Source organism: Urocampus carinirostris, chromosome 6, assembly GCF_059441175.1.
Source record: "Urocampus carinirostris isolate Australia breed hairy pipefish chromosome 6, RoL_Ucar_1.0, whole genome shotgun sequence".
NCBI classification, from domain to species: domain Eukaryota; kingdom Metazoa; phylum Chordata; class Actinopteri; order Syngnathiformes; family Syngnathidae; genus Urocampus; species Urocampus carinirostris.
Genome location: NC_142354.1, coordinates 28724172 through 28739339, shown reverse-complemented (window position 1 = coordinate 28739339; position 15168 = coordinate 28724172). Strand labels below are relative to the sequence as shown.

Below are 15168 nucleotides of genomic sequence, written 5' to 3'. Positions count from 1 at the left end.
CACACACCCTCGGGTGACCTTGATTTTTATTAGTAAGCTGCTAATGGTATCGTTTGCGATGTTAACCTTTAGTAAAGGTGGAGGGTGAAAAACAAAACCTTTTACAGTGCCTGATGATAAACAACAAACTTGGTTTCATTTTATCTAATCAACATTTTACAGATAAATCAGCACAGTTTGGTCGGCCATGTTTTTATTAGCTAGCCGCTAATGCTAGCAGCCAATACTAGCATGTGTAATACGAGCTGCTAGAAATACATTGTGCTTGACGGGCAGGGCCGCAGCAGTAGCTCAGGAGGTAGAGCGCTCGTTTTGGGATAGAGAGGTAGTCGGTTCCATTCGGTAAAAAGTGAAATGTTCAAGTGTCCTTGGGCAAGACACTGAACCCTTAATGCCATGATAAGCAAGTAAGTGACGCCACTATCGCTGTGTGAGTGTGCGTGTGAATTGGTAAGTGTGAAGTGCTAATGCTAGCATCTGAAAACCTAAATGCTATTACTAGCAGCCTACAGGCTAAGCTACCTAATTCTTAACACATCATTTATGCCTATCTGTAGCCATGCTAGCCCATCTGTAGCCATGCCAGCCCGAGTAAGCAAAAAGGATTGGAGAATTACAAATGAATTACCAGGGATGGGCCATAAACAGTGGGAGTGAAAAAAAACTATTTGATCATCTACAAAGTCGTGCATAGTGTAAAATTGAAAAAAAAAAAAAAAATCATATATCACCCAGGCCTGGTAAAAATCCTCAGTCCTATTTTAACGCTTTCATTCTCCAAAGTCAATTTGAGCTTTCAATGACGCGCTTGATGATTTGAAACCTGAACAGGATTAACTCTCTTAGTTTTGTCTACGCTTTCGATGCCTGTAAAAGCAAGTATTTGACACATTGGTCAATATTGACGTAGGTTCTTGTGTTTAAAATCACTTGAACTGAAATTCCGTTTCTTTTGGCTTTGCCCTACCCGATCAAATTTTTAAACCAGCATGAATTATAAAGCAAAGTAACAGCACAGGTGGTGCTGAACAAAGAGAACACGTTCTAGTAATTATTATATTAAAAGAAAACCTTGAACCCAAATAGGTAAATGTGTCAAACATCTGTGTACGTTCAATTCTGGAGGCGGCACGTCTCGGCTTGCATCCTTCTTTCGTACGCAGGCATGTTTACGTTAATGTTTGTTAACAGTGACATGCCTGCTATGTGTGTAAAAAAAATGGGTGTTTTTTTTCTTCACTTAACTGCCCACTTTGCCCAAACGGTGTTTGACATTCTTTGATCGTCAAACAGTCAAGTTCTTTGTGGAAATAGTGGCAGGGACTCTCCCTCGCGGTGAAGAAAAAACCGCAGCGGAGCCGAGCAGTTACGGAAATATGTCAATATGGGAAATATGACTTTAAAAACAACATTAACTGCGCTGCCTTTTTGTGTGTGAGAGCAGGTTAAGAAACAGCAATAGTGTTTTACTGCATTTACAATTGCTGATTTGTCATTCTAATGTTACCCAATACTCTTCATTAAAGCGCTTGAAATATGATTATTTCCAGAGCTGATCTTGGCGGATTGCAGAATTTGTTCACAATGGCAGCAAAAAACCCTGTTTTAATATGTTGTGTGACAGTGGTCTACTTCAGTCCCAAGGTGGCGGTAAATCTGACTCCAAGACCATTAGATAGATAGATAGATAGATAGATACTTTATTCATCCCCGAAGGGAAATTCGAATTAGGTTCTAACAGTATTAGCATAGCATTAGCAACAAACACCCAGAGTTAGGCTCGACTAAAAAAAAACCGAATCAAACCGCAAAGAGTAACGTTAATATTTCTTCTCTAGCAAACATTACTTTAAGTAATATGGATCGATTCCAAACACAGCCAAAAATACAATTATTACACTATAATTAACGCACACTCAATGACAGTATATGAATTACAAGTCACTTTAGTGTTCTTTTGAATATTATGAATGGGCTAATTGTTGGTCATATATATTAAGTCAAGTCAAGTCATGTTTATTTGTATGGCCCTTAATCACAAAGCGTCTCAAAGGGCTGCACAGACCACAGATTATTGCAAACCGCAGACTATTATTACACCATCCCCTTATCTAAAACCTACATGAGGGCAAGGAAAAACTCAAAAACCTCAACAAGGGGAAAATGAAGAAACCTTGAGAAGAACCGCACATGAGGTAATCCCCTTCCAGCCCTGACCGCGCTGGAATGGATGTTGCAATAACAAATACTACATTATTAACCTTATTTTTGGACTAAAAGTCTGACTTATCAAAAGATACAACAATTATTCTCTGTGGAAGTGGTTCAGTTAAGAAAATGTGTTTGTATAGATTTGATACTATGTGCTTCAATATACAGGAAAGGTTTTGTTTTGAATTTAATTTAGCCTACCTTAACAAATATCCTTGCATCCAAATCCAAATCGTTATATTCGAAATTGGTTATTTTGCTGTTCACCTAATGTGATGAAAATGAAGCTTCATGAAGCACTTACAATATATTTTTCTACTCTACATGGTGCTTTTGGTTAAATTGAAAAGGCTATGACATGGATATTTTATTTCCTCTTCAAATTACGGGAGCCATCTAGAAGAGGGCAAAAAATATACAAACTTCATTTGTTCATTACTAAGTTTTGTTGCTGTAAAATCACTATGTTGTGGAGGATAAATGCCAAAAAATAAGCTAGACTAGTAACACACACACATATATATGTTATATATATATATATATATATATATATATATATATATATCATTAACTGCACCGCTTATCCTCAGTAGGGTCGCAGGGGTGCTGGAGCCCATCCCAGCAATCATCGGGCAGGGGACACCCTGAACTGGTTGCCAGCCAATCGCAGGGCACACAGGGACAGACAACTCGCTCGCTCATTCACACCTAGGCACAATTTGGACCGGCCAACCCACCTGAAATGCATGTCTTTGGAATGTGGGAGGAAACCGGAGTGCCCGGAAGAAACCCACGCAAGCACGGGGAGAACATACAACCCCGCACAGGAAGTCCGGTAGCTGGATTTGAACCCACACAGGAGGTTCCCGAGACCTTAGAACTGTGCCGCACACGCGCTAACCACTGCCCCGCCGTGCTCCCCTATATATATATATATATATATATATCTCATCTCATCTCATTAGCCGTACCGCTTATCCTCATTAGGGTCGCGGGGGGGCTGGAGCCCATCCCAGCCATCTTCAGGCAGTGGGCAGGGGACACCCTGAACTGGTTGCCAGCCAATTGCAGGGCACACAGGGACAGACAACTCATTCGCTCATTCACACCTAGGGACAATTTGGACCGGCCAATTCACCTGAAATGCATGTTTTTGGAATGTGGGAGGAAACCGGAGTGCCCGGAGGAAACCCACGCAAGCACGGGGAGAACATACAACCCCGCACAGGAAGTCCGGTAGCTGGATTTGAACCCACACAGGAGGTTCCCGAGACCTTAGAACTGTGCCGCACACGCGCTAACCACTGCCCCGCCGTGCTCCCCTATATATATATATATATATATATATACAATTTTTTATTTTTTATTTTTTTTCAAGAGTTGATTTATCATTTTTTGGCAATGTGGTACATTTAAACAAAAAATACATGCTTTTATTATGAATATTATTTTTTTTATAATACTGTGACTGGTTGGCAATCAGCTCAGGGTGTCCCCTGCCCACTGCCCCGAGATAGCTGGGATGGGCTCCAGCACCCTCGCAACCCTACTGAGGAGAAGCGGTGCAGATAATGTACGGATAGATATTGTATTTATTGTAATGCAATTACCCACAACCCTTCACTGTATTTCGAGAGATGTGGTGTATTACACCACGTTTTGAGACACTTTTGTTTTCTTTTCTAGAGTCTGTTAATGTGAACTGCACATATGTGGAGCTGTTCCTTCTTTCACATCTTATGAACGCGTTCCAAACTAAGGTCTTGTGGATTACTCAGAGTAAGCGAAGCGTTATTTTTGGACGGCAGTGTCACCATTATGCCTTTAAAAACGTGTGAAACTCTGAAGAAAAAAAATAAAAATTGCGTGAAGCGTATTCCAGCTGCATTTAGTATGCATTTTTGGTGTGTGTGTTTTTTCAGTTTACAGTACGTTTTACGGAGTTCAATGTAACAGAGCGTACCTTTATTGGAGCATCTCACTTCCACACTGCCTACTTTTGCCCTATTTTTCTTCTGATTGAGTATATTCGTCTTTGAGGTTGAGTGGAAGACATTTGTATTTCACATCTCCCTCCCTGTTTCACAAGCTGAAGCAGGCCCAAAACAACAAGACATTCTTTGGCTGAGCTGTATTTACCACAGCTCTACCACAGACTTAAGCCTCGCCCACTCGTGAAATAACTGAAGGGAATGAGAGAGAAATGATAAAGGGCAGCCCCCTCGTATAACTTTTTTCTTCCAGCGGGGGGTCACCGAGTCGCGGCGGGAGTCCCCGGAGACCGAAAAGGTGGGATGAGATCATGGCGACCTTGTTTTGCTGTGTGTGTTGTTATAAGGGGGTTAATTTCACCCATGTTGCTGGCAGGCTGGCAGTGGGAACACAGAGACCCTTTAAAATACAATCGTGCTGATTGAAATCATATGGCGTTGCCTTGAAATTGTGACACCGCTGAGGGGGTTTCCTTTTAAAAGCTAATCCTAAATTCCTAAACATGCAAAATGTGAGGAAACAGTTCAAGGTTTTTGCATGAAATGTATGTACATTTTATTGGTATATTCCAATTTTTTACAGAGATAATATTTTGATGACCGCATATCTTGTCTGTGTGAGCTGTCTTACTCGAGCTGTGACGTCAGTGGAGGAACATCAACAAGCCAGTCCCATTATTGTTTTACGTGCTAACTCATCGAATAAGTGACAAGTGTTCAGGCAAAGTTTTTGTATTTTTTTTATGAAGAATTTCTAGGCGTTGTGTCGGTACTTAGATGCAGTAACGGTTCAACAAAGGGAAAGCAGCCAAAAAGAGGCTAACTGGCACCAAAAAAAGCATAGGGGGGCAATGAAATGCAACAAAAGCTGGCGGGAAAATGCGAGGCTTTCCGGCCAAAAAACGCGCAGTTAGCAGCCAGGATAACCATGAACCAACAATGAAAAGGGGCAACAGCTACGGTAATAAATGCGGAGCCAGTCGGTAATAAACCAAGGGACACCGCAAAACTGACACTAACGCCAGGCTAGCCAGCCAACCAGGAGCAAACAAAACAGGAAAGCCTTTGTCCTCTTTGTCATTAACAAGGAGTTAGCCAGACAAAATGATACCAACACGGCACACGGGGAGAAAAACACAAACGAAACGCCTACCTACAAGCTGAAATGAGCGGTATGCAATGGCTGTTCACTACAATCTGTCTGTTTCGGAGCTCCCTCACATGTTGTGTTAATGGGACTTGCCATTTTGAAAGTGTTGGGTCCCTTCAATGACGTCATAACTCTTGGGCAGCGTTTTTTCAAAGACTGTGCTGCAGCACTTTAATTGTAGAACATTAACTGTTGTACTGTGCCGTTGGAAATTAGCCAATTTCTGTGCCTGAGCAAACTATCTCTCAATTGGATTTACTTGTACCAGAGATACAACAGTGGTGTGACGCTGATTTTTTTTTAAATGAAGGAAATATGCCTTGGCTCAAATAAGATTAATACATTGTTCTAAAATGATAAATGCCAAATGTACTGAATTTCTATGACGTTTCAACCAGTAACTCAAGACCTCCCAAAGTGCTTCACAGTGCACTTTACACTTACCCATTCACACACACACACACACACTTAAACACCAATAGCAGAGTCCTTGCAAGGCGCCTACCTGCTTATCGACTACATTAGGGGTTCAGTGTTGTGTAAGGACACTTCAAAATTCAATTCGGAGGAGCTGGGAGTCGAACCTGTGACAAAGAAACAAGCAAGATCGCTCAACGTTGAGACTAAATTTCTCAAGTCCCCTATCACCTGGAATATTAGCATTATTGTGTCCTCACAATACTACCTGTTCTGTGCCTAATTGAATGAAATAAATTCCTATTTGGAAATATTTTTATGCAGCGAATTCAATTTTTCAAGTTTGCCTCTTTTCCTCTACAGGTTTGACCTTCCTCATCACTAGCCTTCTTCCCTCCTGAATGGCAGCGGCCCCTTCGGCCTTCCCTTTCAAGCACTGTCCAAACGTCCGCAAAAGCGCGCTCAAAGACACCGACCCAGCAGCATCTTAGCGTCACCATGGCGACAAACCGGGAGCATCAGTTGCGCCACATGGCCGGCTTCCCTCGCACCATGTATCCGTTTCCTTTCAACGCCATGAGGAGCCACTCGCCCTTTGACCTGCTGGCTAGCAGCAACCTTTTCGGACGCTTTGGGGCAGACCTACCCAAAGAGATGGCCGCTCTGTGTGAGTAATTTTTCCAATTCAGTTTGTGTTTATCTACAAGTAGCTCAAGCCCAAATCAGAGGAAACCATATATAAGGAGGTTTACGGATCCTTTAACTAACAGGGTCGTCTTGAGTATCGATTTCTGTGGTGTTTCTAAGGCAAGTACAGTCTGGCGGTGCCCATCCCTCTCCAGGCAGTTTTTTTTGTGTATTAAACAGATTGCACTGGTTTCACTGGTTACCAGAAACAGGAAAAGCCCACCGACAAACTCAGATACAGCACTTTCAACATCTGGTCGCCGTTGTTTTTCTGTGTAAATCTGCTTTTCAGAGATGAGCCAGACCTCGGCATTGATGGCCAGCGGCATGTGACAATACTGATACTAGATCCTAGAGAAGGAAGAAATTAATTGATTGACTGATGACTGTTTTAGGGCGGGGTGCTTAAATGGGGGTACATGAAGGCACTAAAGTGAGATTTTAAATTGATCTTTAAAGACACATCCATGGTAATTTTAAAAAATTGTATGTATAAAATGATTCCCATGCAAGATAATTATTAGATTCTGAACAATACAAAAATATTGTACATAAAATGAATCATATTCAGAAGGTTACACTTTTAGAACAGCCAGGTGCAAAAAATTGCAAAAACAATAAAAATAACCTCCTCAAAAGAAACTAGTTAAGGCTAAGAATGGATCACTTACTATCCGGGTTCATGTATCCCGAAATGGGGTTATTTTATACAAAATGAGCCCCCTAAAATTGATTATTTTCTTTTTGAAATAACCGGTTTCTTTAATATAAATTTGTAATTCAATGTTTCTTTTGAACAACCCTCCATAGTGCGTGATTTTGTTTCAAACAATGCAAGAAATGTGTGTCATAATGTAAAGAAATACAACCCCCCTCACCCCCAAGAATTGGGTCATTTTGTTTGAAACAGCTAAATTGTGACCGAAAATAAATCAAAGCAAAAGTAAAAGAGGAACAAAAAAGTAAGGCATTTTTTAAGCTCCTAAAGTTTTGTTTTTTTGTTTTTTAAACATGATTTTTCCCCTTATGGTGTTTAAACTAAGTAAAAACAAACAACACCCCATAAGATACTTCCAAATATTTGTCTTTTTTAAACTCCTAAAATGGGGTTGTTTGTTTTAAGTATATAATACAATTGTTTTTACTGTCATCAAAATTAACATGGCGAAACATTGTATGCAACACAGCAACCCTAAAAACATTTACAGCAATACACTTTGGACAACCAGTGAAATTTTATGGAATTTTTGCAACAAAGAAAACATTGTATTAACCCAACCTTGTTTAGAATAACCACAATAAAAACAAAAATTAAAAAAAATAAAACAAAAAACTCCTAAAACTGTGTTGTTTCTTTATAACAAGCAAAAAATATCAGTCGTTTTATTTCACACACGCATACAAGTTGTGATAATTTTTTTACAAATATACCAGGTAATTAGCTCAGGATTGGCAAAAAGGGGACCCCTTCGACCCAATTTATTTAGAGCATTATGATTGTTATTTTTGTCAAGATTTGTTTTAGATATCTCAAAACAAAAATGATGCTTGGAAATCCTTGGCTTGAATCAAAATATTTCTCGGTGTACATCCCCATAAAATCATTGACAATCATTTTACAAAGGAATAATTTACAAATTGCTGTTTAAGTGGCTTTAAGAAAATGAGGTCAAATTTTTGCGGGTAATTATCAAATGCGTGAAGAATTGGCACTTTTAATCTCAGTCACACAGCCCTGCACATGACACTGAGCACGCTGTGTGAACAACCTTGGAATTCCTCTCAATTTGGGAGCCTTTTGGGGCTATTTTCCAGTGAGCGGCACTTAGCTTGTTTTTCAAAGTCCTCAGTAAATAAAAGAGGAGTGAACTGAAGCGTAAGATTACTGCGTCTGAGCTACAGGGGGTGCTGTTGCTCTTCTGTAATACCTTGTTGTGTTGGAGCAAAAAATGTTTCTGGGATTTAACTTTTTAATAAATGTGCTTCACAATTTGATACTAAATATTAAATAGGAGAGGAAAAGAAATGTTCACATTAATTTCCACAAAAAATTCAACCAAAAGTGCAATTTATTTGCAGATATACAATTCCAACTATTGAATTTTAAGGACATCTTATAACAAATACGTTCTAATATTCCAACATAATATATTCATGTTCAATCACATTTTGGAAATTATACCTGCAAACGTGATTGCCATCTAGTTGAATAATGCTTAACTTTCAATTCAAAGTGTGAGTTGGTAAGTGTGAAGAATATTGTAAAGCCCTTTTGGAGGTCTTCAGTGACTTTAAAAGCACAATTTAAACCCAGTCCGTTTACAAATGATCTCTGGTGTGTATATATATATATATATATATATATATATATCAGAGATCAAAATTAGAGAACAACTTATAGAAAATTAAATAATTTTGAAATAACACGATCTTCACTTTTCCACAGTTAAATTACATTTTATTATGTCTATATCATGGTACTACAACACTTTTCACAAAATGGCTTAAGGCATTTCACACATGCAAAAAAACAGAAAAGGCACTGATCACAATTGGAGAACACATTGATCAAAATTGGAGAACAACGATGACTTTGGCATGGGAATAAAAACCTGAAGGTTACAACAGTCTCCACTTAGTAAGAAAGTTTACAGGCCTTTGCTGTAAAAGACTTCAGCCCGTCTGCGGCCACGGGATAACACTAGACTCTCACACTGTTCTGGTAAAATTTTGGTCCATCCTTCTTCCAGCCTCCTCCACAGTTCAGTGATTGTAGTGGGTTTCATGACCATAACTTTGTAACAAAGGATTTCCAGAGGTTCTCTATTGGGTTGAGATCAGTACTCTAATCCAATTAATGCTATTCATTCAATTTTCTGATCTTTAAGCAAATTCTTAACCCGTTTTGCAGTCAGACATGGAGCATTGTCCTGCACGAGCACTGCTGGCTGATTGGGCTATGAACGCAAGTAAGAAACCATGTGCTGTTGAAAAATGTTCTGATACACATTTACATTCACTTGGCCTTTTAGCTGTACAAAAGGTCCTACTCCTGCTACAGAAAACCTGCCCAAACCATAAAATTTCCTCCTTGACCTTTTACTGACTTTTTTACACACTTTGGGTTTAGTCTTTCTCGAATGACTTGCCGAACATAATGCTTCCCATCAGACCCAAATAAATTAAATTTTCTTTCACCACTCAAGTGAACTTTGGACCAGTTGTCCTCTTTACACACAGGTTCCTCAGCAAAGCACAGTCTAGCTTTTGGATTTGTTTTACTAATGAGAGGTTTGGTCACAATGGTCAGTCCAAATGCTAAAACGGCAAAACACTGTATGGCGAGCAGATCCTCACCATGTTCAGCTCTGAAATAGCAAGCAATTCAAGCTGAAGTGTGGAAAGGACTACCCATTGACATCCTTCGCAGTGACCTGTCCTCTCTTGCATTTGTCTTCCTTGGACGACCAGCCTCCTTGGACGACTTAAATGAGTTTGTAGTTTTGGGTGCTCTGAGGAGAGTGATGAGTAACAAAAAGAATGAGTAAGGATGTTAAGAGAGGACTGTATGAGAGTGTGATTGTGCCGACTGTGTTGTATGGTGCAGAGACTTGGAGCCTGAACACAGATTTTAGAAGGAAATTAAATGTTTTTGAGATGAAGAGTTGGTGGAGTACATTAGGAGTGACAAGATTGAATAGATTGAGAAATGAAATTGTGAGAGACAGAACTGGAGTAGTAGTGGAACTGAGCAAGCGTGTGGAAAAGAGAGTACTCTGTTGGTTTGGACACATGGAGAGGATGGATGTGGAGCGAATGTTGAAGAGGATCTACAGAGCAGAAGTAAATGGAAGGAGACCAAGAGGAAGGCCGGAATTGACGTGGATGGATGGTGTTATGAGTGCACTGCAGGAAAGAAGTCTAAACATAGTGAAAGCTAGAACTCTTGTTGGTAATAGGAATGTGTGGAGAGGTGTTGTAAAAGGATAGTGGGATGTCTAGATGTGTTCTAAGGGATGGGCAGGGCACCTGTATAATGCGGCAGGGGTAAACCAGTGAAAGGTGTTGGGCCCTGCTGTTGAACAGAAGAGTGTGTTGCGTCACCCTGACCCGAGTGACATGGTATGATAATTCATGTATTTTTGCCTCGTATTCAAATCAGTGTTTTTTTTGTTTTATTTTTATAAAGTTTTTTGTACCACTAGGAGGCACGCAATATTACACACTGTCCATTTAAGCTAAATCATGCTCAAAAATATGAACTATTTTCTTGATCTTGATACCAGACACTAACGTTACACGTATGTTTAATCAAAGCTCAATTAGTTTCAATGAGTCATTATTTTAAATATTAAAGCAAGAAAGTCTGCCGATTCTATAGCGTAACAACTGCTTTTGATCTTTAGTTTAACAAATAAAAAAATTAAAAAAAACTACATCTGCTCTGTGTTAGTCCCAAAAAAACAGTAAGTAATTTTTTCCACAAAGCAGATCTGCTTTGGCTCTTGTGGTTATGGTGGCGCTCAAAAGCAGTAAAGTTATCAAAAAAACAGGCTGAATGCTTCTGGAGTTTTTCAACTTTTGAGTTTTCTCATCAATACTGGATGCCAAACAATTCATGAAAAGTAAAGATTAAGTGCTTATGTTACATGGAGCATATTTGTACAACAAGAACTCTTTTTGTTTATGTGTTAACATTAGGGTATTTTATAGTATGCCCCCAGGATACAACATTAATCTGTTTTGAGCTGGTAATCCCAAAGCTAAATAACCGTATAGCGGGGAATGGAAACCTATGGTATTCATAGCTAATGCATCCCTAACACCCGGTCGGTACGCAGATAAAACATAAAAATAACAAAATAGTACATAGTCAGTATTACTTATGTGCAGGTAATATTAAAAATATATATTATGATTACAATAAATAAGCATGTAATAGGAAAATCTATTTCATTTGCCTTTGGTATAAGGTGACTTGAGCTGGTTGAGTGGAGTACCGGGTGGATGAAGATGGAGGGAGGAGAGGATGACAGCGGAACTAAAATGAAGCCTTCCACTCAATAATATTCCTTAATGATGATTGGTTGCTGCCTTGCAACCAGGCAAGATTGGCAATTTGCGTGCTATCTTCGTATTTCTTTTTTTTTTTTTTTTTTTCTGTAGTTGTTTTAATGAGATTTTATCTACTTATTTATTTTTATTTTGGCATGACTCCTTTATTCTTTGTACATTGACCTTGATTGTCCTGATGATGATATATAATTATATATATATATAAATATATATATATATATATTTATGATATATTATTATTATTTTTATTGCAGCTTGGTTGCCAGGGTCATCATGATTTTGCTTTGCTACCCAAAGTTAGTTAAGTACCAAAATACAGCGTTCTAATCCCGCAAGTATTTATGAAACACACGAGATTCTGATCGGAACTAAGAGAATGGCATTGTAGGATGTAGTTCAGCCAAAAACATAACTTTCATGATGCTGTGTCGCAAACCAATAGCAGACCAGCATTGTATATGCAGTCGATCAATAGCAAACAAGCATCTTCATAGACACAAACACCGCAAAGTTTGAACTTTAGTCTTTTGGCATGTGAAATGATTTGTGTTTGATGTGGTACAGTGGGAAAATCCCGGTGCCTAAAAAAAAAACCCCATCTGATTCCACTACATAAAGCAAAAACGAGGCGACGCCGTATTCCGGGGTTCTACTGTATTTTAAATCTGTGTACATTGAATTGGAAATGAAGTTAACCACCCCAAATCATCTATAATTTTACTCTCACACGGCTATAAATATCCTCATTTACAGTACGCCACCGACACCCACCTGAACATAACCCCCCTTTTTTGCCTGAAGTCATGTCCCGGGCAGCTGCATAATTCTTCGAGGCGCTCCCAGCGGACAGGGCCGTGCAAAAGAACAAGGCAGCACCGAAGTGCTAACTCGTGCACAGTCCAAATCAAATATTTTACACGCCGTGTTGGTGTGCCACTACCCTGTGAAATGGGCACCGGGCCCGACCTGCTTGTCCACCCCTTTGTGTGCGTGTGTGTGTAATGGTGCACGCTTCCCCATGCAGCTGTTATCATTTGATCTGCAGTCGTTTAGTGGAGCCTATATATTTCACCGGACTAGTAGCTCACAGCGTGCGATTACATCTCTAACATGTCGCTCCAGGGACTTTATCATACATGAAGACAGATGTGTCAGACCTGCACTGAAGCCATGCAGTTGAGATTTAGCGATGGTGATGATGATGGAACGATAATTGCAGTTATGGTTGTTCTTTGAAGATACCGGGGAAAGTTTTTAAATTGTACTTATCAATTAGATATGTTTTTCCATCAATTTTCCTTGTTTTTATGTGTAAAAATGGATTACCTTGAATAGCACCTCACGTTATATTTTGGCTAAAATTAGAAGCACAGTGAGTTATTGTGCCTGTTGGTACCATAAATATCTTTGTTGTGTTGTTGCTATGACTACTATTCAACACTTTTTTTGAGATGTGGGAATACATATGGAGAAATATTCGCATCTTCTTGAGCATGCAACATCAACATGCTTATTTATAATGTAACTCTGAGTAAATTTTAGGATTGTCTACAAAAGGGGTTACCAACCTTTTTGAAGTTGACGGCGGCTTATTTGTTTCCTATTAATGCAAAAGGGTACCAGGTCATTATGCATTTTTGAAATAGTAACGATGTTTCCACTCACTTGTCTCTATGTTATTTTGTTATTACAAACTTGTAATTCTTAGAAGTTCGATTAAAATAGGTTGTCAACAACTTAAACATTTGCACATAAGGGTGCTTTGTGATTTGTATATTAAAATGACGGGCTCATTTAAAGAAATAAGTTTGAAATAATTGATCTTGTATGTCAAGATTCTGGTTGTGCCTGGTTGTGTTTTCCCTTGCCATTTAGAAGAGGGCTTTCAGAGAAAACCACACCGACCCATCACTGGTGAACTATTTTCACTACCGGTCCATGGGGTACTCAGGTTTTCATTACAAGCTGCCACGTTAATGACCACTAATCGAATATACGTATTTGGAAAAAATAGAACGAGTCTCCATTTTGGCCTTTTTTTAAAATTTTTTATTTCACCAATTTCATTCAAAACATTTCATTCAGGTAAAAAGATTAAAAAATACACCAAAAATGAGATGTCTTTTTTTTATAAAAACACAAACTTTGTTTATCATGTAACCTGGAGTACTATTATTTATTTATTTATTTATCTCTGTCTCTCTCTGTCTCTCTCTGTCTCTGTAAAATGAAACAGGACTACTTTTGGTGTGGTTAGTAGTTTAATAATAAACTCGAAAGGGATGTAGTTAAAGATGCTTAGCAACTACAGAATCACTTTCCATAATTGCTGTTTGTTAATGCTACCCAAGAAAAATGGTGCATTCAAGGTACTTTGAATGAAAAACACATAATTCATCCTGTTTGTTGAGGTTTTAAAGGAATTTTCATCGGAACATTAGTGCATGAAAGTAGTGTTAGTACGTAATAATAACAATACAGCTAACACTACATCCTATTATTGACTTTAAATATCCATGCATGCAAGATTTCGCTGAGTTACCAATAATGTAGAAAGATCTAATGAAGTGAAAAAATGAAATGAAATAAATGAAAAAAAAAAACTCTGAGGCGGAGTTGAAGAGAAAGAAATTGAATGTGGTCTAAGAATGGGGGAAGCTCTACCATTGCTGCCCATTTTTATTCATTGTGACACCAAATTCTCGACGGGCACCCTCTCTTTGCAGTGAGGGAGATATAAAGCTACTTGACGGTCGGTGTCTTTTGAATGCTAATTGCTAACATGCCAGCAAGGTCCCGGCTCAGTTGTTTGAAATAGTTCTCCGAGGGTTTCCATCCCGATTGCACGGCCATTCCTCTGCATCAAATAAAGCTGCAGTGATCTCTCATTATTTTTGCTAATTAATCCTGCGCGGGATTCCCCTAAGAGATGAAACATCGGTGCACTCCAAGCGCAAACAGAATCGACTTCAAACGCTCGTGGAATCCTCATTCACTCATATGATTTCTTTTATTTTCATAATGCGAGTAGCAGATAAAAAGGTTGTTTTTCTCTTAAGACCCGTTGGGTTTTTCAAATAGACTTGTTTAAATGCTGTGAATACAAAAAAATCAATACACCGCTGTTTATGATGAAAAGGAAAAAAATGCATGCAGCTCCAAAGCCGCATGTGCACGAAAGCAGATGTTTATCATTTTGTTGGTATTTATTGGGAGAGCCTTGACACAAAACCTAGCAGAAGACACTTGCTGGGGCTTAAAGTACAAAGGGCATGCAGAGACATCTCACCCGCTCATTCACTCCTAAAGACAATCTGGACCACCCGATTATTCTGACATGCATGTTTTTGGAATGTGGGAGGAAACTGGAGTCCCCAGAGGAAACCCACGCAGGCACGGGGAGAACATGCAAACTCCGCCCGGAAAGGCTAGAACTTGGATTTGATCCCATGACCTCAGAACTGTGCTGCAGACGCGCTAACCACTCAATCGCCGTGCCACCCCTATATATACATTATATATATACACATACATATTCCGCGACCCTACTGAGGATAAAACTGTGCAGATAATGGATGGATGGATGGATGTATATATATATATATGTGTGTGTGTGTGTGTGTGTGTGTGTGTGTG

The 15168-nt window shown here is 39.2% G+C and overlaps 1 protein-coding gene across 7 annotated transcripts in view; it reads left to right on the top strand.

Moving 5' to 3' along the window:
- rargb (retinoic acid receptor, gamma b) overlaps nt 1-15168 on the top strand; it is a 107596-nt gene that overhangs the window by 56972 nt on the left and 35456 nt on the right. For 5 of the 7 annotated variants that reach the window (XM_088338647.1, XM_088338648.1, XM_088338649.1 and 2 more), the window contains one exon: nt 6133-6436. In XM_088338647.1, coding sequence (XP_088194773.1) covers nt 6268-6436 — 169 coding nt within the window. In that variant the 5' untranslated portion in view covers nt 6133-6267. Of the gene's footprint in view, nt 1-3967; nt 3991-6132; nt 6437-8696; nt 8700-15168 lie in introns of those variants that run through there. The other 2 variants (XM_088338655.1, XM_088338653.1) reach the window with 2 other exon arrangements.